We start from the raw sequence: 25829 nt of genomic DNA, 5'->3' as shown, positions 1-25829 counted from the left end.
CCTTAACTTTAGCAATAATGTAATAAGCACATTCTTAAAGCCAGGCCGTAGAGAACACGAGCTGATTCGCAGGGTATTTTAAAGTAATGACACTCATTAGCTTACTAAAACAAGCTATGACTTTCATATCTTTTCTAGGGCAGGACAAACATAGGAATGGTCTAAAGGGACTTTTCCAGAGGGCATCCACTTTCATTTTTGCACCTAATTACAAAGTGTTGTCCATACAGTGTTATGTAATCGTGCTTGAAATGATTTATTCGTTGAGGGAATGACTGCTAATGCAATGTGCCCTAAATCAGAGCAGTGACACGTTCAAACAATAGTGAATAATTTGGGGTTGGGCATACACTTGATGATGAATCACCTGCCTATCACCTGCAAGACTTTGGAATGCATCCACATCAACACACACACACCCAACACACCACATACACACACACACACACACACACTGCATCAAGCTGCCCACCACACTGTATTCTACAAAGACCCCCTTGTTGAGCTGTTGATTATGACTGGGAAGCACCACTAGGGATCGTTTCTGGCTTCCACTTGCCCCCAAACAAACCCTTCACCTGTTTTCCCAGCCTGACATCATTGCTTTCACCTTTGGCTCTCAGTGAACGCACTGATTTCAGAAAGGTCTTGCACTCATCTGTGGGGCAGAGTCCACAGCATGTTGAGCCTGTGAGGAAGCCCAGCCCTCCCTTGCTGAACGGCTACACTTTGGCATAGGACATTAAAGCAAAGGCTGACCCCATGTTTCCTGTTCCGCATTCCTGTCAACAGAGAACACAGACTCGCACAAATGTCATAGATTGGAGTAATTTCTGTGAATAAGTTATTGCTCCTGTAGAAGCTGTTTGCTGGCACATGGCAGTGGCCTCTCTATTAACTAAACAACAGCATGGACAGAGTTGCTTTTAATTATTTACATAACTATATATGTTCCCTTAAATCCACTGGTGCATGAATGTCACACACAACACGTAGACCCTCGTCTCCCTTTTCTTCTTGTGATTTTCCCCATCAAATGATCACCTCTCACGGGAGTCATAGCCACATGATCTTTATAATATCATAGAATTCAGTGGGTCTTATGGGATGAACAGAAGCTCAGCGCTTTCTGCACATTATCGGTGATTCTGACAAAATTTGGGTGTTCTTTAATTGGGACTATTCATACAAAGGAAACGAACATTAAGATGATATCTTTTATGAAATGCAAATGTAATTATCTATTTCTCCTTGCTGTGACTTTTCTATCCACACGGTTATTAAAAAGGGAGTTTGGAAATGACTGCTTTTATGTGGGCAGCCATTTCAGCCAGTTTTAATCCACTTACCTTATCTGGCTCAACTCCACAAACCAGTCAATTGTGCTGGTACAACACAACATCAATTCCTTTAGATTGTGCAAGGACCGGTCCTCAGTTCCTCACTGTACCCTCCACCTGCCTCAGCTAGGATTCCCTTTCGAGAAAGAAGTATTGGCTATACAACGATGCTAAATTTGCGGAAAGACTGAAGAGGGGAGCATGTAAGATCAACATCTCAAGACAATTTCTCCTTATTTAGGTAAAGTTCTAATATCTGGGGTGGTGGCACCTGCCATGGCTCTTTCTTCACCAATCTTAATTTCTTATTGTCACCTTTTTGTGGCTAGATTTGGGACAATGAGCTGGTCAACCTTCATCGCCCGTTCTAGGGGAAAGGACAAATTATGGGTCCTTTGTTTTATATTTTTTTCTTTTTGTTTTTTAGAGGAAGGGCAAGTGTACTTTAATCCAATGTACCTTATGGGGTTAAATGGTACTGCCATTTTAATATTCACAAATGTTAAAAACAGTTTTTATTTTTATATGTTTTTTTGTAATTGGAGGTTTCTTTCCCACCCTGCAGTTCCTGAATAAACACTCAGAGGCTTATATTAATTACAAAAGTTTGAGCTGGGCGGTGGTGGCGCACGCCTTTAATCCCAGCACTTGGGAGGCAGAGGCAGGTGGATCTCTGTGAGTTCGAGACCAGCCTGGTCTACAAGAGCTAGTTCCAGGACAGGCTCCAAAACCACAGAGAAACCCTGTCTCGAAAAACCAAGGAAAAAAAAAAAGAACTACAAAAGTTTGGCTGATGGCTCAGTCTTATTACTGGCTAACTCTTACATTTAAATTAACTCTTATTTTTTATCTATGCTTTGCCACATGGTTTCTGGCTTGTTATCTCATTTTCTATATCTTGCACCTTTGGCAGCCTGAATGGCATCTCCAAGACCCCACCTTCCTTTTCCTGTATCTCTGCGTGGGTTTCCCTCCTGGTTCTATCCTGCCTTGCAATAGGCCAAGAAGCTTTATTTATCAACCAATGAATGCAGCATATATTTGCAGCATACATAAAGACATCCCACAGCATTTTTTTATTTCTAAGATTATAGTAATATAATTCCACCATCTGTTGCTTCCATTTCCATACTCCAAACCTCCAAACCTTTACATAGTCTCCTCCCCTCTCTTTCAAATTCATGGCCTCTTTTTTCACTAATTGCTATTGCACACATATGTGTACACGCCTATGTATATACATATATATTTCTAAATATAACCTGTTCAGTCTATATAATGTTACTTTTATGTATGTTCTTAGGACTGACCATTTAGCACTGGAAAATTAACTGTTGTGTTCTTCTCTGCGGAAGATCACTTATCACACTTCCAGTTGCCTATAGTTGTTTGTGCAGGGTTCAGGTCTTATGAGTTTTTCCCCATCTGTTTTGGCTATGGGCACTTACGTGTGAGACTTTTTGGGTGTAGCTTCTTGTAGTTCCTTGGAGACACAATCTCACAACAAAACGTCTGATCCTCTGGCTCTTACAATCTTTCTTTCCTCTCTTCCATAATATTTCCTATGCTTTGGGTGTAGGGATATTTTGTATATACATCCATTGTAAATACAGCTCTGCATTTTGATTGGCTGTGGTTTTTCATAGTGGTCTCCATCTGTTATAAACGGAAGTTTCCTTGGGAAGGGATGCAGGCTTGACTTACTTAAGGAAAAATATTTATATTCATACCCTGAGTTCTCAAAATTCCATGGTTATTGGATCCTTACAGCACAGTCCTTTTAGACACTGCACAGTCCAAATGCTTGGTCACCAGCTGTGTCTGCTTCTTCGTTTTCTGGAGCACGCAGACTTGTGAGTGTCAGCTGCCTACCAGTCTCAGGCTTATGAGTGTCAGCTGCTTTCCCACCACAGGCTGAAGAAGTGTGCACTGCACGCTGCCCCGGGAACTGATAGAGTTCTACACCAAATATGTAAGAAGTCACTCTGCCTGGAAAGGACTTCCATCTTTCCGCACTGCAAACATGAAGATTTGTGTTCAAGATGAACCCATTTCCACGGTTCCTTTATAAACTCTGTCTTGGTTTTCCATCTGAGAGATAAAAGTCTTAGTATGGTAGCAAATGGATCTGAGTAACCTCATGATAGTTTCAGCCTTTCCCAGGCTCCACTCTTCAACCAGGGATGGCATTGCTTCTCAGGAAACATAGAAAAAGTACAAGGATGGAGAAACAGCCCAGCAGTTAAGAGAGGGTACTACTCTAGCAGAGAACTGAGCTAAGTTCCCAGCACCCATGCTTGACAGCTCACTACTCCAGGATGACCTAAGACCTCTAGCTTCTGAGGGAACCTGCATTCACCTGCACATACCCACTTATAGACACACCCAGGTACGTAATTAAAAGCAAAAGAAATGTTTCATAAAGAGGAAATATGGAAAATATAAAAATATCAATCAGGTTTCTCAATAATTGCATGTTGGGTAAAAGACCAAATGAAGCAATAGCCTGCCTCCGGTTCTTGGATGGTTAAACATCTCCAGCTCCAAGTTACAGGGCCCTTCTCATTTGCATGCTGGCCTTCTGTTTAAATGGCTTTCACAATGCAAAAAATTTATCTTGAGTCCAAGGTCGTTGCTAGCATTGGATTACAATATCAATCCCCTTGCTTTCAATAATAAAGCTAATTTATTGCACTGAGCACAATAAACCCTACTTTGGGTTTATGGGGCATAAGGTGTCTTGTTGAGACTGTCAACAGTGACTTTATTTTAAATAACTTCACTGATGTGTGATTCATACACAATGTTATATATTTCTTTTAAAGGCACAGATCTGTGGATTTTAGTATTTTCACAGAATTGTGCAACTATTGACACCACATAATTTTCTAATATTTTTCTCATCCCAGAGAAGAATTCTTTTCCCATTAGTATTCCCTGCACAGCACCCCTTTCTTGCCCAGAATAGTTACATTACAACTAGGGAAAATGTTAAATGCAAGGATTGAGAATTTTGTAATTAGAGTAGACAGTGGACAATTAGAGTGTGGTTCTTTATTGCCCCCAAACCATGTGCTTCTTCATCGGCTCTATAAATATCTAATGGGTGATGTTTGGAGAGCTAAGCGAAGGAGCACAGACATCTCCCTGTGAGGTGTGCTCAAAGTGCATAGCTGTAAAATCAGGCACAGCACCATTTTGCATGAAGGTCACTACAAGTTACTAAAATGTCATCATCTACTATCTCTGACCCTGAAGAACCATGGGCAAACTTTCATAGAGATGTGCAATTAGGACTGTGGTTTCCAGGTTCACTCAGATAGAATTTGGCTCCCACAGCAGTGGACCACAGGGTATCCACAGTGTTTTCTCCACTCTGTCTCACATTCTGGCTCTGTTCTATTACTGAGACTGACCTGGGTATGTCATTGGCTATCTTTCCTTATTCTTACACCCATATGCCCATCAGGTGGTCCACGGCAATCACTTACACCCTTACATGGTCCACAGCATCACTTACACCCACATGCCCATCAGGTGGTCCACAGCATCACTTATACCCACATGTGATCTACAGCATCAGTTACACCCATATGCCCATCAGGTGGTCCACAGCTTCACTTATACCCATATGCCCATCAGGTGGTCCACAGCATCGCTTACACCCACATGTGGTCCACAGCATCACTTACACCCATATGCCCATCAGGTGGTCCACAGCATCACTTATACCCTTATGTCCCATCAGGTGGTCCATAGCATCACTTACACCCATAGGCCCATCAGGTGGTCCACAGCATCACTTACACCCTTACACCCATCAGGTGGTCCACAGCATCACTTACACCCTTACGCCCATCAGGTGGTCCACAGCATCACCATAGCATACTCCTAATATTTCTTCTACTGTTTGTTTCTGTCAGATGAATTCTTAGATGTAAGAAAGGTTTACCTAGAAGATAATTCTGATGGTCCATGATTGTGGATTCCAGCTCATGATTTTTTTTTACTTTACTGTATATGGACTTATATTGTTTGATAACAATGTCTCATATTGTCTTCCCAAAATATTGTGTTCGTTCCATAAGACCAGACACCTCACGGGCTGGGAATGTAGCTCTGCATCTATGTGGAAAAGTTCTTGCCTAAGGCCTTACACTTGATTCCCAGAACTGCAAGAAAGAAAATAAGAGACCACAAAGCTACTATCAGATGTTTTGTCTCTGTCTGTGTGAGCATATCTTAGCCCGACTCACTATAGTATGTTCCTGGGCCATAAAAGCATAATGGAACTAGTTTATTGGGCTAATATAGTTGACAGGTAGAAAGTTGGGGTGTGAACCATCCTTTTCTACTAATCCGGCTTCTTCCAGTCCCCTGGCTCTTACAATCAATCTCCCCAGTCTTCTAAGATAGTACCTTTGGTGCAGGACTTGTGTTTTAGATGTATCCCTTGGGACTGGATTGCCCAGAATCAGTTGTTCGCTCTCTCTGCGTTGACCAGTTGTGGTTTTCTGTGGTGGGCCCTGTCTGTTTCAAAGAGAAGCTTCTTCTGTGAGGGTTGGGAGCTACTGTGGGCATAATGATAAGTATTTAGAATGCAGTTAGGAATTGTACCGATTTATTAAGGTGGAAGCAGTAGAGTCTCCTCCAAGAGCCATGGCTGTACTAACCCTGAGAGAGTTGGCTAGGTTTCCAACGCCAGTTATAATCTTCCCCTGTTGAGTGGTTCTCAAGTCCAGCTGCACAATTGTTGGTGACCGACAATGTATGATGCCACTATTACATTTTTACCCTGTTTTATGACAATGGAGAACTGGATACCTGCAGCAGATGCTGTCATGTCTCCACATTGGTTCTGTAGCTCGAGCACTCTCTAAGCCTGGATTTCCCTCTTATTGAAGCTTATTTTGTAGAGTGTGTTTAAAAACCTCCCTCCTCTTGTGCTCTTCTCTCACGTCTTCATTTCTGCCACAACACTGAGCACATCCAACAGTAGATGCTTGCTTCTCCATCTCCCTAGCTAGGCTGTGAACTTCCATAGGCTGTGCTCCGTTTTCACAAGCAGGCTAGAGCCTTGCTCTTAGCCCTTCCTGTCGATGCAAACACACAGCCTTGTTTGTGTCTTCTGTGCCCAATATTTATATGAGTGAGAGAATTTTTCTGATACCTCAGGTAATGCCTCATAATTCACAGCTGAGTCTCCTTTCTGAGACAGCTAATATCAAAATAACTTAGTTTTATGAATTTGAATGCATTGAATCCTAGATTGGGGAAGTCTGCTAAAAATTATGGGAATAAAGAGAGAATTTTTAGAAGTGTTGACAGTATCAGTATGACCTGAGATATATGTTTTGTATGTTTTTGTACTAGATCAAATAAATATTCATTCACAACAATGGATAAAATGTTACCATAGAATGAATTATTTTCTTAAAAAAGAATGATAATGGTATAGCATATAGAGTTAGGTCTCAAGGATGCAGGAAACCCTCTGTGAGTCTTTTCTTGTAAGTAATGGGTTTTTCATTTTCTCAGCAAGTCCATCATGAAGGGCATGTGGCTAGTGTAGAAGACATGAGTGGTATGTATAAGAAAGACCTCTTCCCTTCCAGATATGCCCTAATGATGTCACAAAGCAGGAGTGTGTGTGTGTGAGTGTGAGTGTGTGTGTGTATGATAATTTTGTAAAGAATTTTTAAAAGATAATAGCAAGAGCCTGGCGGTGGTGGCACACACCTTTAATCCCAGCTCTCGGGAGGTAGAGGCAGGCGGATCTCTTGTGAGTTTGAGGTTGGCCTGGTCTACAAGAGCTAGTTCCAGGACAGGCTCTAAAGCTACAGAGAAACCCTGTCTTGAAAAACAAAAACCAAAAAAGATAATAGCATGTTCTGAAAGAACTAATTAGCAATAGAATAGCTTAATGATACAACTTTCAACAAATTCAATGTTTAGTATAAAATATAAAGCACTTACGAGATTTTGTGAAACTAATAAAAACCAGAAAAGCCACAACGCCCAGGGTATGAGTGGTGGTACATTTTCTTTAATGGACAAATACCTAATTCTATTAGTAATAATTGTCTCTCCTTCAGTCATTGGGTTTCCCAAGATTCGCATAGATGAGTTAAAAGCACGAACACTGGAATTCAGTATGTAATGAGTCTTATGGGCAAGTTGTTATTTTCTCTCTCATTTTTAACTCTCATTTTGGCTCTATTTGCTTATGCCAGTAGATGTTGCTCTTTCCATGAAAGAAATGTATTCAAGTGTTTACATGGTTGACACACACAAGGAAGCTAATTGTGCTTTTTATGTTGTGGCCCTGAAGGAAAACTCATACCTGTGCAGTGCACAAATTAGTGTGTCAAGATTGTCATACATTCTATACTCCCACCATAAGCCTTTGTAGACATCTTCAGACATGTGACTATACTTGTTCTTTAGTCACATTTAAATCAGTTTTTGTATTTCCTGAAACAATTGAGGTAGTTCTATGACAATAAGAGTTTTCTCTGGACAATGAAGGTGTCACAAATTGGTTTAGGCCTCTGTTCAAACCTGCAGACAGGTGAGCAGAAAGAAGTAAGTGATGTAGGAAATTTTTTAAATGCAGATTGACACATAGCTGTTTATTTATGAGATGCAGTGTGATTCAATACACTTACTTGATGTATTGGGTGATTAAATGGGGTAATTAACATTTTCCAGCTATGACAGCTTGCAGCTTTCTTGAAAAGGAAAAAAACTCCTCCCAAGTCACTTGCTAGCATCTGTGTTCAAATCCATATATATATATATATATACATATATATATATTAACACCCAGAAATACAGCAAAGTCTTATGGAGGTTGCAAAAGGGAATATACTGTCTACATGGGGAATAAATAGGCATTGTATACTGGGATATTTGGCAATGAACACCTCACTATGCGAGAATCGTAGTACACTCTTGTCTCCATGGGGGATTTGGCACAGGGTCAGATGAATCCTGCTTTTCCCTTCCATGGGGACCTGTTCCCACTTCCCAGTGCATGTCTCTGTAGGTTCTGCTACTGCTGGCATTCTTCTCTTAGAATGACACCAAACCCATTCTCCATATACAGGACAACTATACATATGACATTACTGAGCTGTTCTAACCTCAGTCAAATGTGGACAGCATTGAAACTTTAAAAAGCAGTGCAGGCTGAAATGCTTTAGACGAGACTGCTCAGAAAGAAGGTTGGTGCCTCTGGTGTTACCCACTTCTAACAAGCCAACAGCGAGCTCCTCTTTCAAATTCTGTGCACCTCAAACAAGCTCGGTGGGATGGGAATAATGGAGATTCTCAGATGACTACCATGAGTCCACTTTAAAAATGACAGAAAACAGCTTCCTGTAATCACATGCCCTGAGTTTCCCATATATTGCTACCCTTAAGACATTGGTGAGATAAGGAATTTAGTCTTCAGGTTGTCTCTTCTCCACTTGTACCAACTTCCTGGGTGGCCTCACCTAGAGATGGTTTTCAATTTCATCTATAGACTGATGACTTCTAAGCTTTATGCATACCCCACAACCACCCTGCTCCGCACGCCCTTCTAGGTGGGTAGTGTTCCCGCTCACAGGGGTAGGATACCTGATACTGCCTTGGATTGTATGCCTATCCCAACCCTCTTTGCCCTGTGCATCCTTCCAAGTGGTCAATGTTCACATCCACCTGGGTAGGACACCTGATGCTGCCTTGAGTTACACCAACAGTTTGACTTCCTATACTCATGAAATCCTTTGCCTGTGTCTGTGACCAGGAAAATCCTCTCCTTCGGTGAGAGAGACGTAATTTGCTTTCTGTAGCTCTAGTTTACTTCCTGGTTTCAGTGCCCAGTAGGGTAGCAGCGTCTCCTTATCTGGAAAGGCCCCACAACATAGCATTGGAATCTTCATAATGTTGCTCTGAGTGAGTGTTAGATGTGATAGTGTGTAAAAATGTATTACCATGGTTCTTGATGCACAACATCCAAATAAATCACTTGTGTGACTGTGTATGTGTATGACTATGTGTGCAAGTGTGTGCTGTGTGGGTCTGTATGTGGGGGGGGGTCTGTGTGTGTGTGTTTATGTGTGTGTTTATGTGTGTGAGTGTGTATGTGTGGATGTATTGTGTGGATGTGGATGTGTGTGGGTATGTATGAGTGTGTATGTGTGTGAGTGTGTATGTGTGCAGGTATTATGTGAGTGTATATGTGTGTGTATTGTGTGAGAATGTAGGTATATGTGTGAGGGTATGTATATGTGTATTGTGTGTGTGTGTGTGCATGTGCGTGCAGGCACACCTAGACCTCTGCACAGTTAGAGACCAGAGGCTGATGCCAGATGTCTTCCTCTGTTGCTCTTCACCTTGTTGCTAGGATTCCCCTCTGACCATGGTCCTCACTGTTTTGTCTAGACTGGCCAAAGAACCTCAGGGATCACCTCTCTACCTATCTCTTCCTACAGCTGGGAATACAGATCAGCTTTTTCCTGGGTGCCGGGGATCCTAACCGAGGTCTTCATTCTTATGCAGCGAGTACTTTACCCACTGAGCCACTTTCCCTTCCTTGAACAACTCATAGTTGACTATTACCCATTTTATTGTTTTCTCTCAAACTATGTTGGTGATGACAATGAAGCATTCCTATATGTACTTACTGCAAAGTAGTTACAGACGAAAAGGATGAATGACTAGTTAAAAGTTCAACGTTTGCAAAAGTCTTCCCCCAATGTCCTCTGTGGTCTTTCTGCTCTGCTTCCTTCTCACAGAGACACCGGGACTGTGGGAGTTTAAACACAAACTGGCAGAGCGCATCATATAAAACAAGCCAACTCTGCTAGCATCGATTTCCTCTGTGAATCAGCCATTCGAGGGATCTGGGGCTCCCCATGAATTGGCTTTTAAATAACGAGCAGTAATCATCTATTTACCACTTACAGGTCCTTGGGGAGACTTGAATGAAGATGAAGTATTGTGTAATAACCGTAATGTATTTGCTATGTAATAGTCAGATATAACCCCTCCTTAAGGTCAGTGTGGTTAGAAAAGCTAGACATGACTTTAATAGCAAATTAAGTTTCCAGTGCTTGGGTTCAGTTCTGCTGATACAGAGTGACCAGGAGGCTAGATTTATATTCTACCCCTTCTACATAGGTGCTAGTTGAGGTCACCTCCCTGGTCTTGCCTGGCTAGCAATGAGATTGGCAAAGCTGGCAATATAGACAGCTCTCTTCTTTGGAGCTTTAGTAAGAAGTAAAAGAAGCAAATGATGTAGATGTCCTGTTTGGGCGGAGCCTCCTGTCACTTATCATCAGAATTTTGACCAGTATGCATCTCTGCACTGACTGATGCCCATTGCAAAAGGAAGTTTCTTGTGCCAAGGCTGAGAGCATCCAAGATCTATGGTCTAAGCATAAATATTTAGACTGCAATTTGCTAGGCATTAAATAGGCATTTAAGCAAACTAACAGTAGCAGGTGCAATGCTAGAGTGTATAGTCTCCCTAGCCATGGGCTTCTGGTCAACCAGGGTTACAGAACCAGGTATATAGTTTGCTCCTGTGGATGAGGCCTCAAATCCTATCAGAAAGTGCTTAACTTTCCCCTAATGGTTGTGCTATTATTACAGCAGCAGGCATACCTCACTGAACCCGAAGCTCTGTTTTGGGTAGATTCACAGCTCAGCAATCCCAGAAAGCCTGTCTCAGCCCCCGACAGTGCTGCTGTTACAGGCTCAGGTACAGCTCTATATGGCATTTTATGTGGGTGCTGCTCATTTGACCTCAAGTCCTCACGCTTGTGCAGAAAGCAATCTCACCACTAACACAGCCGCCAGTCCCAAAGTTGTCACAATTGTTAACACCATCCTGACAGGTTGTAGTGTGATTCTCTGGTGCAGTTTGCTCGTGATGAATGGCACACATTTTCATGTACCTCTTTGATATCTGTACGTTTTCTTTAGTGAAATGTTCCTCTATCGCTCGTCTTTTGCACATGTTCTAATTGGATTGTGTGTTCTTGCACTGGTATATATATTCTATATACCAATTCTCTGTTTTATAGGTCTTGCTTTTGAGTCAAGTCTAAGGGTCAAGTCTAGTGTGCTTGCCTAGTTCAAGATCTCGAATTGACCCCCTTTTGTTTTCTAAAAGTGGGGTGAAGGCTTAGGCCAGGGATGACTTTGTATTTTTCATAGTAAAGAATGAATAAGAAAGAGAAAGAGGCCTAAGCTGGCCTAACATTGGTTAGTTTGAACAATCTCAAGGACTCCTGGGTGTGGGGCCTTCCCACATCGTCTGGGTTCTGAGCCTGGAGTACCAACGCAAAGGAACAAGAGCACAGCTTTCCAGAGCCTGAAAAAGACCTTCGGAGAAGTGTGAGATGGGGTGACTCATCTGGCTGGGAGAGGAGAGCTCCAAGGCTCCTCATTTGCATCCTCACTCAGCAGAGACAGCCCCTCCCTAGTCAGGAAGATCCCATATGTCAAAGCACCAGACACAACAACTACATGATGTTAATACGATTACATAGACTGATTTTGAAAGTGTACCAGATTTGTAGGCCTGGAGTCAATCCTTCTTAGTCCTAATGTGTATAATCCCACCCATAAATCACCAAGTTCTATTTACCAATACGTTGTGAGGGATTTTCCCATCTGAACTCATAAAGAACAGCCTGTAATTTGATTGGTCAGTATTATTCTTGTTTTGATATATGCTTCATGAGGGAATTGAAACATGTTCCTTTTATTTTCTGGAAGAGATTTATGAAATTGGATTTTTCTAATCAAATCATGTAAGCCTGAAGAATTGTTTTTATGATGATATTAATTTTCTTAGTAATTAGAGGACTATTAGAATCACCTGTTTCCTGATGAGCTGAGCAAGTTTGAAATTCAAGTGATTCCTGTTCTTTAGGCTGTCAAGCCCCCATGGAGAGCTGTAGCTTTGTCCCCCGACTGTCCTTTTGAAACTGACAAAGTGGCAGGCACGGTTTTATTGCTGACATTGGTGGTTTGTGATCTCCCTTTTAATCAGTCTTGAAAAAAGCCTGGAAAAGCCTCATTGACCTTCCCAGACCACCAACTCCTAGTTTCAAGGATCTCCTTGACCGTTTCTCCATTTCAAAGACCATTGATGTCCGCTGTTTTCAGTTTCCTCTCTTCTTTCTGTGGCTTCCTTTACTTCTCCAAACTCAAGTGGGCCTCACCATGTTGATTTGCAGCTTTTCTTCTTTGGCTGAACACGCATTCAGTGCTGCGGATGTCCCTCTGGCTGTAGGTTAACTGCATCCCGGACATTCAGTGTGTTCTGTTTTCATCTTCATTCAGTTACATATATTCTGAAATTTTTTTCTTGAGACATTCTTTGATCCATCCGTGGTTATATAGAATTGTGTGGTTTCCAAGTCTTCAAGATCTTTCTTTTTCTAGTTGGAGTCCAATTCCAGTTTTGAATACAGCTTGGTGGTTGCATTTATTAGGCTTTAGTTTAGATTTTTTGTGGCTCAGGTTGCTCTTTATACATGTATAAAGAAAGTGTATTCTCCTCTTGGGTGGAATGGTTTATAAATACATAAATAGAAGTTTCCAGTAGGGAAAGACAAGAAACTATCATTACCGATGCAAGTTTGAATGAAGACCTTTCTTTCCAGACGGTCTCCACTGACATCATAGGTATGGATGCAGGCATAGCTGCTAGTCAGGGGGATGGAGGTCCCGGATCTCCCCTGGAGCTTCCCAGTGTGTTCCATGCAGGAATACTGCCAACTTAGTTTTATTATGACCTTGGTTACAGTTTAGGCTGCTTTTGCTAGTGTGGCAAGGGACCCAGGCAACCAGCAGGCTATAAAAGACAGAAAAAACTCTGGCAACTAACTTATCATTTAAAACAAGTACAGTTTAAACAATGGAGCCCCGATTGACCCAGTGCTTGGCATAATGGGCACTCATAGGTATGTGCTAAAATGAAGAGGGACAGGATACAAACTAATTGGATCGAGGCCAGCCAACCTGAGATCTGTTCCAGTCCATAACGCAGGCATCTCCATGAAGCCCTGTAGGATTGTGGAAGACGCTGAGTGATGGCAGCTTCCCCTTTAACTACAGTTGGCTGTGTGGTCAGCCAAGGGTGCTGCACTGGCAGATGCTAACTCTGAGAAGCTTGATTTGTCTGTCATTTCGCTCACCATGGTTGTGCTATGACAGAACTCCCACCAGAGCTTCATGGGAGGAAGGATTCCTGTCACTAAGAGTCTCAGAGAACGCAGCTGATCGTGGTGAGCAAGGCTTAGCAGCTGGAGTGGCCTGGTCTGTAGTGGCCAAAGACTGGCAGGTCAGGAAGCATAGACCACAGAAGAACTAGGGCTGGTATGGAGCCTTCATACCCCTTTGACTTACACATCCACAACATCCCAATACATCTCTACAACCTGGGACGCAAATCATGAGACCACAGACAACATTCTGTATTCAAACTAAAGCAACAGGTTTCCTAATTTCGGTATTTCCCTCTGTATGCACTTGCAAACATGCACACAGCACATGTATGTGCATGCACGCGTGCATGCACGCACATGCGCACACACACACAAATTCATACACAGCCAGGCTTTGCCTCAAACATTTGCACATGGCTGTTATCAAACAGGAAGTTTATGGGAGGGACCTGAAGAAAAATAACCCTGTTTCTACTTGAACCCAAACCCAGAATTCCAAGGCTCAGGTGCGTGTGATTTGTTTGCACATTTTCACAGGCTGACTTGAATGAAGGCAATGGAAATCACAATGTCTCCCTGGAAGGTTCATGAACCTGAGCAAAACTAGAGAGTTCTGCAAGGGAGCGTTTCCTTTCAACCTCCCCTGTGTAAACAGAGGACAGTTTTGATGTCGTTGATGACGGAGGTTTCATAGCCTAAAAACTAAGTGTCTCTAGGTGATTTTAAAGGTTAATATTATCATCGTGATTTTTTCTACTGTCTCTTCTTGAGTATTTCTCAGAATTCTCTTCCCCTTTACTAACATAAAAATGTAGAAAACAAAAGACTACTAGTAGAAATACATGTTCTTATTGGCTCCAGTAAATGGGAAAAAAGACAATAAAGCCTGGGCTTTATGAATAAACGCTTCATTCCTGTTCTTCCTCTATAGCCTCTCAGAGCTCACACTCACCATAATAAGAGAACAGAAGGACCAAAAGGAGTGAAACTGGGGTGTAGCCCTTGTTACAAGGGAGGAGCCTTGTAGGAGAGCCTCTTGTTTTTAAGGAACAAAAAACATTGTTTATTCTTGAACTAGACATAGAAAGACAACATTGGGTTAAGCATGTAGTTTGGGTAAAATGTCTAGCTAGAAGTAAAAGTTATTTTTAAGACTTTTCAAATGTCAGCCCTTAAGCTCAGTTCTATACACTTTCATTGGAACTAGGTCTCCTCGTGGCATATGCCCAGGAAGCCTGTAGATACAGAGAGTTCTGGAAAAAGTTAATAACCCTCTTTGCTTGTGATTGTACTAAAAGAGAATCAGGCATGGCATTTCATACACCCACGGAGAGTGCTCATAGCCTGAGCTGCTAGCCACCCTGTGTCTTTTTGTCTTGTTACAAGCCATTTGTTGTGATGAACCTGATTGGCAGCACGCTTAGTGACGCAAATAGCATTTAGGTGTTGCCTCTTTTTCAATTCCATTAGCAACAGTCTGCTGGAATCACAAATCAGGACTTCCTGGCCTTTCCCCTCCTGTGGATCTGAAATCCTCCAAGCTGTTTACCAGCTTCTGGCCTGGACTCCAAGCTAAGAGCCATTATGAAAACGCTCTTATGACCTGATCTTTACAAACTGTGCTGAAATGCAGAGGAAGGGAATCTCGTTCAGTTAGGGTGGTCAACTATCCCTCAGTCAGCATTAATTTTTTTCTCTAGGATTTGCTATGTGCTTCCAGGATGAAGTGGACAGAAAGTACAGAAAGCAACCAACAGTACATGCTGTCAGAGGGTCATTTCAGAGAATCTCAGCTCCTAAGATCCTTTGGGGTCCTTTTGCAGTCTGGTCTTAAGCAACCTGCTCAACTCACCCAACAAGTTCAGGTTCTAGGCTCTTATGAAGATGGCATAACCTCATGGAGAGAAGAGAGAGAGAGAACAAAGTCTGGGAGCTGTGCTCTGGCTTTCAGGAGCTGAAGTGTGCTAACCCAATGCCTTGAACACCTCTGAGTCCCAGTGATCTGGGTCCCACACACTGTGTGCTATTTAGATGACTCAGACATTGCCACTTTGGAAGACTAGCCCAACCTACCCACCACTTTTAGGCTGCTGATTAAAAGGAGGATAAAGAAGGCAAAAGGACAATGGGGAAAGGCAGGCAGGCGAGGAGTTGAGCATCCCAGCCCTTCCTTTACTGGAAGTGAGAGCTTCTGCCAGAATAGCAGGCTGTCGCCTGCATTGCTATGTGGCTGTCCCCTAAGCGAGTGTCGCTAACTGATGTGCTCTCTCGCTCTCTGTATTTCCTTCCCAGGACAGCTTTCCTGCCCGCTTTGGAGGAGTCCATTTTGTCAACCAGCCCTGGTACATCCACGCCCTGTACACACTCATCAAGCCATTCCTTAAAGACAAGACGAGAAAGCGGGTAATGAGAAAAAAGTGTCTTTTAACTTCTGAATGGATTGTTGATGCTTTACCAAGGTTTTGTAACTTTTGAACATTTGCACCTTAGCAGGAGTTTACAAATAACTTGTATTTAATAATAAAAAAAAAAACTTGGAATAGTGGGTTATTTTCAGAGTGCCAGACAAATAAAAAGACACTTTGAAGGCATGCAAATACCAGATGCCAATTTCACCACAAATGCTTGTGGGAGTTGCTCACAGAGCCACTTCCTGCTCCTATTCAGTTCTCTCATTCTTGTATTCATGGGGTATGTTTTTCGTTTGTGGGGGATCTTATGACGTAGCTCAGGCTAGCCTCACATTAATTTTGCAGACTTATTTTAGTTTTATGTAAGTGAGTGCTTTGCCTGCATGTATGTGTGTGCACAAGCATGCACTGAACATGGAGGCCAAGAGAAGGTGTCAGACATCCCGGGACTGAAGTTAGACAGCTGTGAGCTGCCTTGTGGTTTGTTGGCACCAGAACCTAGGCTTTGCTGCAACAGCAACGGGTGCTCTTAACTGCTGAACCACCTCTCCAGCCCTCAGACTCAAATTCTTAATCCTTTTGCCTCCACATCTAGAGTTCTGGGATTATAGGCATTCACCCACTGGCTACTTCTTGTTTACGAACTATGTCAGTAGCTAATATTTTGTCTGGTATTGTCACTATGAAAAATGGGTCTTTATACTTTTTTCTCTCTTGGCTTTTGGATGGTAACAGCCAGATTCATCATAAGTAAGGCTAAAAGCATTTCCCATTGGATGTGTGATAATCTTTAAAAGAACACTTGAAATAATAATGACCTCAGTCGGCATTTGAGAAGCCAGCCTCTTTCATCAAAGCAGGGCTGACTCGGCTTTCTGTTTGGCTGAGCAGCAAGCATCCAAGCATCCGCTAGCTCCTCTGAATCTCACTGTCCTCATCTGTTTTGTGGGGAGACTAACTCCTACACCCCAGACTCTTTGGAGCAATTTAAAGAGACGGCATATGAAAACATAGAGCAAGATGCCACTCACATACCAGACACCTGATAATTTTCTTCCTTTTCACACTTTATCTCTCCCCCCACTAGTTTTACTAAATCATACTTGACAAGTAAACATTGTGTGCTTAAGACACATAATATAAATTCACTGTAGAATGATCACCACAATTATAAGCTATCCATTACCTCAAATGTGACTGATGATGTGAAGTAGCCTCAACATGCACTCACACTTGCACATACACACACACACACAACACTAGGGGGGTTCTGAATTCCTAAGCCTTGGATGTTTCTTGGTCTTTGGAGAACATTTCAGTAGACTATGGAAGAAGGACAAGTCCCTGTTTCCAAACAAGGACAGAACTTAGAACTAGACATCACAAGCATCAAGAAACAAGAACCCTCTGAGACATTCTACAGTTTGTTCAGGACAGTATCAAGAACGACGTGCCAGGCATTGTCTGCAGCATAACTTCAGGCCTCCGAGAGCCTGCATCTTCTACCTAGCATGGGGACAGTGAGCTCCTCCCACAGTGGACACTGTCTGCTGAACCAGAGCAGGGGGTTTCTGGAGCTCTTGACCCAGGACAAGCAGGTACAGCCTCCTTCCTCTGTGTTCCTCTCTGCCCGCTGCAGCAGAGGGATCCCAGAACTGCTGTTGTGAGGAACAGGCCCTGTCCTTTAAGATCTGAGCTTGTGTGGATACAAGCACTGAATGTGAACACCAGGGATGGGACTTCGTATGTTTCGAATACTCCAGCATCTACTATAGAGTTTCCTAAGAGTCAGAATATTTTAATTTATTCCCAACAAATCCTTTTTTATTAACTTTCAGTCATATCCAACTGCGATGTCAGAAAATGCACATTGTGGTCCCAGGCCCTGCAGCACCCAGAAGATCTCCACACTTAGCTTCTTTTCTCTTTTGTCTTTACGTGAGGCTGTTTACAGGCCAGGGTAGAATGAAGAGAATGGGGTAACGGGCGATTGTTGCAGAAGTCCAAACGTGGGAATTTTCAAACTCACATTTCAATGCCACTGTCGGCTGTGGCATGTATGTCCAAGCATGTGACGGTGTTCTACTGGAGTGCCACGTATTTACTCCACGCAGTTAATCATGTGTAACTTACACACTGGATTAGTTCATGCCTGCAGTGTTTCTGGGAACCAACGTCATCACAGATGTACTTTAAATCAACGTTCAAGATCAGTTTCTAAATTGTAGTCCATGACAATTATCTACGTGTTACATGCCATTTGTGAATTTATCTAAAGATACCCGAAATGTGAAGCCCCCTCCCTCATTTTGTCCCGCTTAGATTACTCAACACTGTGTGCTCAGAAAGCACAAGCCCATTTGGGTGTCGGTACTCTATGCAGGCAGGAAGGGAAAACCGCCCCGAAGAACTTCCCACAGCACATGCTCAGGTCACGCTTCTGCACCAAACAGGAACTGACTGAGCTTCTCTCTAGTACACACACCATCTTGGGAAATCCAGGCTATGTTAGCAGAGTAAAATAGCATCTCTCTCTCCCTAAGACCCAATGGAACACATTGGAGCAGAGCTAGAAGCCATCGGCTACAAAAGAGTTCATGAGAAGAAGGGCATGGAGAATTAGCATGCGTAGGGGCTGGGACTGATTTAGGGAGGAAAAGCAGAGTGAGCAAAGACCCAGGCTGCAATTGCTGTGGCCTGAGACGATGGTGGTGGAACTGGGGAGGTTCTGGGGGCTCTCAGATATGCAGGGCACTAAAAGCGTGAGTAGTTTGGAGCGATTGTCATGACCCCCCCATTCTCAGCAGCAGTAACTAGGAGATAACCGTGTGTGCAGATTTGGGTGGTGGCCAAATTAATGTCCACTCTATTCTTAAACGTCATTTAAAAAAAAAACTATCAATTTTGCCTGTTTTCTAAGCAATAAAATAGCGTTTTATGATGACTAAGCCATGGGCAATAAACAAATCCATGGTCACCAGAGACACATACAGATTGTCTTTGCTCAATTGTGTATTAGACCAAACACTTGTCATATTTTAAATTTCTATGTTGTTTTTTTTTTCCTTTCCAGATTTTCCTACATGGAAACAATTTAAACAGCCTTCACCAGCTAATACACCCTGAATTTCTGCCCTCTGAATTTGGAGGAACCCTTCCTCCTTATGACATGGGGACTTGGGCCCGGACATTACTTGGTCCTGACTACAGTGATGAAAATGACTATACGCACACTTCCTATAATGCCATGCACGTGAAACATACATGCTCCAACCTGGAGAGGGAGTGCTCACCCAAGCCCATGAAAAGGTAAGGCCTGCCAGAGGGCATGAGCAGGTCCACTTAGACCTACTGTGGCTTAAGAAACTGGAAACTTTGTAGACATGGAATTGAATAAAATTCTTTTCGTAAGAGGTTACAGCAAATGGATCTCGGATGACCCAGAAATGTGGTTGTCTCCTTTCCACAATTTGAGGGAAGAACTTAATATCCTGATTACAGTCTGCTTTTTAGATTGTGGGCAACTGCTGAGCTACTCAGATGGAACGGTAGGCCTTTGGGATACACTGACGGCAAATCGACCCAGTAGAGAACATGACTATCGTTCATCTCTTTGAAACCAAAGGAGCATTGTTTGGCGGTAGCACCATTAGACATTAGGGTTGTCAATACAAATAAGCTAATGAAGGTGTGCCTAGAAAATACACCTAGAAAGGCTTGAGAGCACTGTTATAAAATGGCACTCGAGCTGCTCTCAGAGTTAACGGGGAACTGGTGTGCCAAGCCTGGGGGATGGAGAAGGAACAAAGCCTTACGAAGATGGGTGGCACTATGATGTGCAGGCTGGTGGGTGTAAAGAGGGTTGTGGCACTATGATGTGCAGGCTGGTGGGTGTAAAGAGGGTTATGGCACTATGATGTGCAACCTTGTGAGTGTAAAGAGGGTCGCGGTCATGGAGTAAATCCCCAAAGAGAACTGGACTCTGCTGGCAAAGTGTGCATGGGTGCTCAAGACAGTACCCTGAAGGAGGTTGCTTTTGGGTTTTCTCTTTTTCTGTTTTCTTTTTCTTTCTCTCCCTCATTCTTTCACCCTTTCCTTGACCACTGTACTTTCGTTCTATATTTCTGATATGGAATCTGGACTTTGTTCGTGCTAGCTCATACAGTCTAAGATCGACCTACATCCCCAGCCTGAGGTGGCTTTTTAAATTTGCTGTGAAATGATCCTGTCACACTGTCAACCGTGGCTTCCAAGGCTAAAATCCCCTTTAGCCACCATCTCAACCCCCACTCCCATCTCTCCCCATGTGACTAATGTGACCAGACAAGGGCGGCCTTTCCACGTTTTTTTAGTGAACAGTACACACTTGTGCTCACACTTCGGTGTTTTCTGACGTCTCATAGTGAGGACTCTTTGCCTGCAGTTGCACTAATAAGTAAGGCAGTCTGGATTCTGTAAACATCAAGAAAGTCTTTCCTCACAGTTCTGGGACAGAAAAGTAAAGATCAAGGGGTCAGGACCGTTGTCATCTTTGAAGCCTCTCTTCCCAGCATGCAGATGACTGACTTTGGCCCCTGTCCTCAGAAGATCTTCCTTCTCTGTGTTTGTGTTCTAATTTCTTCCTAGGAGAACAGGAGTAATATTGGTTTAGAGCCAGCTCTATTGATCACATTTGACTTTAATGACACCTTTTACATCTCTGTCTTCAATCACAGCCACAACCAGAGGGACTGGAACGAGAACTCCAGTCTGTGAGTTTAGCAAGGGTGGGAGAGCATCTGGTGTCTACATGGTTATATTGCACGGGTCTCTGTCCCTCTGTGTGTGTGTGTGTGTGTATGTGTGTGTGTGTTTGTGTGTGTTGCACACTTGCTACAGTGTGTGTGGAAGCCAGAGGACAATCTGAAATGCTGATTCTTACCTTCTATATCATTTAAGAAGGTGGTTTCTCTATTTTTCTTTTCACTACTGAGTATGCTAGACTAACTGATCCATGGGCTTTGCCCATCTCTGCCCCCCATCACATGTATGACCACTGGGTTGCAGACACGTGCAACCACACTTGGATTTGCATGGGTCCTAGGGATTCAAACTTGGACAACAAGCACTTTACTCACTGAGCCCTCTCCGAGCCCAGCATTCCTGGGCTATTTTCATTATGATTTTCTTGGGAGCCCTCTTCCTCTTTCTCTGTTAGCAGCATTTAAAAGTTTAAGTGTGGAACAACCCATTTCCTCCTCCCTAATCCATTGCTTCAATGTATCTGAAGAGCATGTAGCCCAATTTGTTCAGCTTTTTACCAGCAACGATTGTTTTTGTTGCAAATTTGACAAAACCTCAAATGAACTGCCTTAAATAAGAAGGGAAGGTCATTATCACACATGGTGAGATGTGTCCAATGCAGGTGGCTGCCAGAGTGCAAGGACAGCAGCTTCATGGTGACCACAGAACCCACGTTCTCTCCACCAAGTCTGACACAACTCTGGGATTCCCAGGCTTACTGCCCATGACTTCTCTGGGAAAATAATGCCCAGGAAAAGGGGGCTTTGTTAGCTGGAAAGGAGGAAGGAGGGCCTGGGGCTGGAGGCGTAGTTAGAAACACAAGTCTAAATTTTCTGTCCCTGAAGTAAATGCATGACTCTTAAATCTATGTGCAGATTTCATGACATCTCTTCTAATCATTAGGAATATTTAGTCATTGACTTCTGATTCTAGCCTTTCTTGCCGGAAAAGTAATTAAAATGGTTACAAACATAATAAAAATCTAATGTGCCACAGAGACACTGCTTTGAAGTGGCTACTGGTGAATGTTTAGCCATTTCCTGGGATTTTTACATACATATACATGTACATATATAGTACACATATACAAATATGTATCCATGTACCCATATATATAATATTTTAATATTTCTCTCCATATATAGTTATACAAATATAGTTTAGACGATGATTCATAAATTTCCTTAAGGTTTTATCCTAGACTCCTTTGGACTTGGAAATTTGAGCTGTCGCCTGAAGCTGGAGTCATCTGACAGGCTGATCCATTATGAAATGGAATCTCAGAAAACATAAGTCAAAATGTGTCTTTTCTCTTTACCTTTGATTATCTCTCATATTTGTATAGGTATAGAAAGCCTACCCACACGGTACAGAGCAATTCAGAGATGAGGAAGAATAAACAACCTTGGCTGTAATTTCAGTCACAAGGAAAGAATAGTAATTATTCTAAAGAAACTTATTGTCCCAGCTTCATTCATATGAGGGGCCAATGTTTTGTGGTCTTGATCAGCTATGCTGAAAAAGAAAGTCTACTTTTGTTTCGTTCGGCCAAACATCTTTATTGTTATGTTTGTATAAAATCTTGCTAGATTGTACACAGGGTGAAGAGAGGGAAGGAAGGTACTGTGAGCCTCCTGTCTTGAGGACTGGCTGAGCAGAAGATTGCTTCAATTGATCAAATCTCTGAATAAGAAGGAAACTTCCAGTCATGTATTCCACTTTGATTCCTGCCTGGGTAGTTAAAATCAATTTGACTTTTTCATCTATCAATACAGTTGGCCATTACCTTAGTGAGATTTAAGAATGTAGCCCCATATGCTCTCTCTGTCTCTTGCTATCTCTGCATCTCTCTCTCTCTTCTCCACTCTTTTTCTTTTTTTATTATTTAAACCACTTCTTGGCCAATCACTTAAGCATATTTCTAGCTAGCTTTTATATCTTTGGTTAACTCATTTCTATTAATCTGTGTATTGCCACATGGCTGTGGCTTACCGGGTAAAGTTCTATCCATCATCCATCATCTGTCTCCTGTGGGGCTACATGGTTTCACCTTGACTCTGCCCACTTTCTTTCTATATATCTCTTTCAGCCTGGCTATATACTGTCAAGCCACTGGCCAAAAGCAGCTTCTTTATTCATTAACCAATAAAAACACATACACAGAAGGACTTCCCACACCATTTCCCCCTTTCTGTTTAAATAAAAAGGAAGGTTTTAACTTTAGCATAGCAAAATTACATATAACAAAACAGATATCAAGTAAGAATTACAGTTACAATATTTATATCTACTTTATCTTTCATCATAACTAAGGAAAACTATAACTATATATTCTTCAATTCTATCAAAGACTCTAGAACCTTCCTGAACGTGCCTAATCTTGTCTCTCTCTTTCTTGTATGTGCATATACAAGAATAAGAAGGAAACTTCCAGCCATGTATTCCACTTTGATTCCTGCCTGGGCAGATACTGAAAGAAGCCAAGGCACTCTTCTCAGTAGGGAACATACAAACCTGGGGCAAAACGTTTGCTTCCTCATCCTAATGTCTTGGAACAGGCCTGTTGTCACTTACCAGTCAACCAAGACACAGCCAACTGGGTAAGACATTCCAGGCCATTGCTGCCAATGTATCTACTGAAAGAAATAACACAGGTCCCAGTTATAGCCCAGGTGGAGGGGACAGTGAATTCAGACTGGCCATCTGAATAAGGACAGACGACAGTAGTGTGTGAGAGATAGATTTCTCCTTCCGTCTCTCCTTCTTTCTAGCTGGACAAGGGCATCTGCACAGGTCTGTCTGCATTCTTGTTTGGATGGGTGACTTATCAACAAAGATTTCTGAATGTTTGGTCAATTGTTAGGTAGCAAAGTTTTACAAACACCACTTGATGTGGGATTCCCCTCTGTATGCTGTGAATATGTTTTATTGCCGTTGGTTAATGAATAAAGCTGTTTCAACCAATGGTTTAGCAGAATAAAACCAGGTGGAAAATCTGAACAGAGATATAGAGAGAGTAGGAGGAGTCAAAGAGATGCTATGTAGCTGCCAAAGGAGAAAAATGACAGCTGCCAGTCAGAACCTTACCTGTAGGCCACAGCCTCGTGGTGATACACAGATGAATAGAAATGGGTTCATTTAAGATATGAGTTAGTTAGAAATATGCATAGGCTATTGGCCACACAGTGTTGTAGTTAGTGTAGTTCTTGTGTGATTATTCACATCCAGTGACCAGGAAATAAATGAGCAATCTCTGTTTACAATCACTTAACATCAGTCAGTGGGGACAGATGAGAGTTTGAAAACTATTTGAGATCTATTCCATTTTCTCTCATCATCGTGTGGGCACAGAGAGTTTGAAAACAAACCTAATAGTCATTACCATCATAGATAATAACTTGAATTGACAAAGCATTTTAAGACCTAAAACGATGGAGACAGGTTGGAGACATGAAGCAAATTTAAAAACGATGAAAATGATGATTTCACCTCAAGTTTCTTGAATAGAACCTTTGAGAGAGGGAGGAGACGGGTGAACAGCATCACTTGTAAGTCAGCCTGCTAGACACTGATGCCAGAGCCGAGTATGTGGTCCTTGCTGTCCCCAGCAGAACATCGACAAATGGTGTGAACATGCCACTGTGTCCTACAGTCACCCCATGGATATGGTGGGTCAGCACCTGGAGTGGAGTATTCTCGAAACCTTGGCACAAGTAAAATCCAGTTATCCTCAGTGAGGAGTGGAGTTAGGGAGGGAGAACTCGAACTGAAACAAGGCTTCGAAGCAGACTCCTGGTGGGATTGTGCATGCCCCGCCTTCCCCAGCCAAAGCTTGTACACAGTGGACTCAAGCACTGAGCAGGCACAGCCTTCGCCTCCTGCTGTGTTTCCATAAACAATGCGGTCTGTACTTTGCAGCAGGCATTAATTATATCTACAGGAGGGTGAACATAGGTTTATGTGGATGCTTCACCCTAATGTGAGGGACTTGATCATCTGTTGATTCTGATATTCAGGAGGGTCCTGGAACCAAATCCCATATGCAGAGAGGGACAGATGGCAGGAATCTGTGCCTCTGGGAGAAGGAACAAGAGATAGGACATAGATGTTTTCCAAACCAGGTTCGAGTTCAGCGTGAAGGAGAATTTCACGGGATTGACCTTTTGAGGCATAGAGGAGTGAGCTTCCTGAGATGGCTGTCTTCAGGAAGAGTGTGTGAGCAGTGCTTATGTGAATTAAACCTCACTCTGACTCCAGGACTGGGGTCCAATTAGGTCCAATTAGGCAGTGGGTTAAAGTGCTGGAGGTAGCTGATTTTCTGGTTCTGCCATAGTGCTGGGATCCTCTGGGTCTCGTTCATGTTTGCTGTACTTCATTTTTAGATGAGACCTCAAAACATAGATCAGGCTAGCCTTGAACCCACAATCCATCTCCCAAATTCTGGTTGTACCAGTTTGAACCTCCAGGCCTGTTTGCTTTGATGTCTTCAGGAGTTTCTCATTTTTTTGTAATTATGCAAATCTGCATTCCTTCCTCTCGCCCAACATTCACGCTGGGCTCTTAGATAGGCAGAGAAACACGTAGGAAGTGTGTCAAAAATCTGAAGTTCTAGTACTGCCTGTGGCTCATCGGTCCATCCCAGCAGCGGATGGATCCATTCCCTTCCAAAACACCACGCATCTAGTCAGGGCATTTGAGTTGATTGGTGTTTATAGTAGAAACTTGCTGTTTGTGTGTTTCATGGCAATTGTAGGGCTTTATTTTTCACTTTTATTTTGAAATAGATCTCATTGTGCAATTTAGGCTGGTCCAGAACTCACTATACTTCCCAGGGCGGCCTTGAAAATATGATTCTCCTGCCTCTATTTCCCCATAGCTGACATCACATGAATACACTACTCATATTCAGCCTTGATTGACTTTTTAAACTTGTGCTTTCTGTATTACATACATATTATAAAAAGGGCTAAGAACTTTGGGCAGCAAATTATTTCCCCAGTAGAGTGGAAGGGTCATTAGACATTCTGCGAGGTAGCTCTGCAGGCCACAGCGATTCCAGGGACAGA

At 42.6% G+C, this 25829-nt stretch overlaps 1 protein-coding gene across 2 annotated transcripts in view; it reads left to right on the top strand.

Annotated features, from left to right (window-relative positions):
* Clvs1 (clavesin 1) overlaps nucleotides 1–25829 on the top strand; it is a 121861-nt gene that overhangs the window by 95407 nt on the left and 625 nt on the right. For both annotated transcript variants that reach the window (XM_057790325.1, XM_057790326.1), the window contains exons 4-5: nucleotides 15863–15973; nucleotides 19055–19290. In XM_057790325.1, coding sequence (XP_057646308.1) covers nucleotides 15863–15973; nucleotides 19055–19290 — 347 coding nt within the window. The remainder of the gene's footprint in view (nucleotides 1–15862; nucleotides 15974–19054; nucleotides 19291–25829) is intronic.

The sequence above is a fragment of the Chionomys nivalis genome, chromosome 16 (assembly GCF_950005125.1).
Source record: "Chionomys nivalis chromosome 16, mChiNiv1.1, whole genome shotgun sequence".
NCBI lineage: Eukaryota > Metazoa > Chordata > Mammalia > Rodentia > Cricetidae > Chionomys > Chionomys nivalis.
The sequence above is the reverse complement of the archived record's forward strand: the minus strand, read 5'-3'. Positions and strand labels throughout refer to the sequence as shown.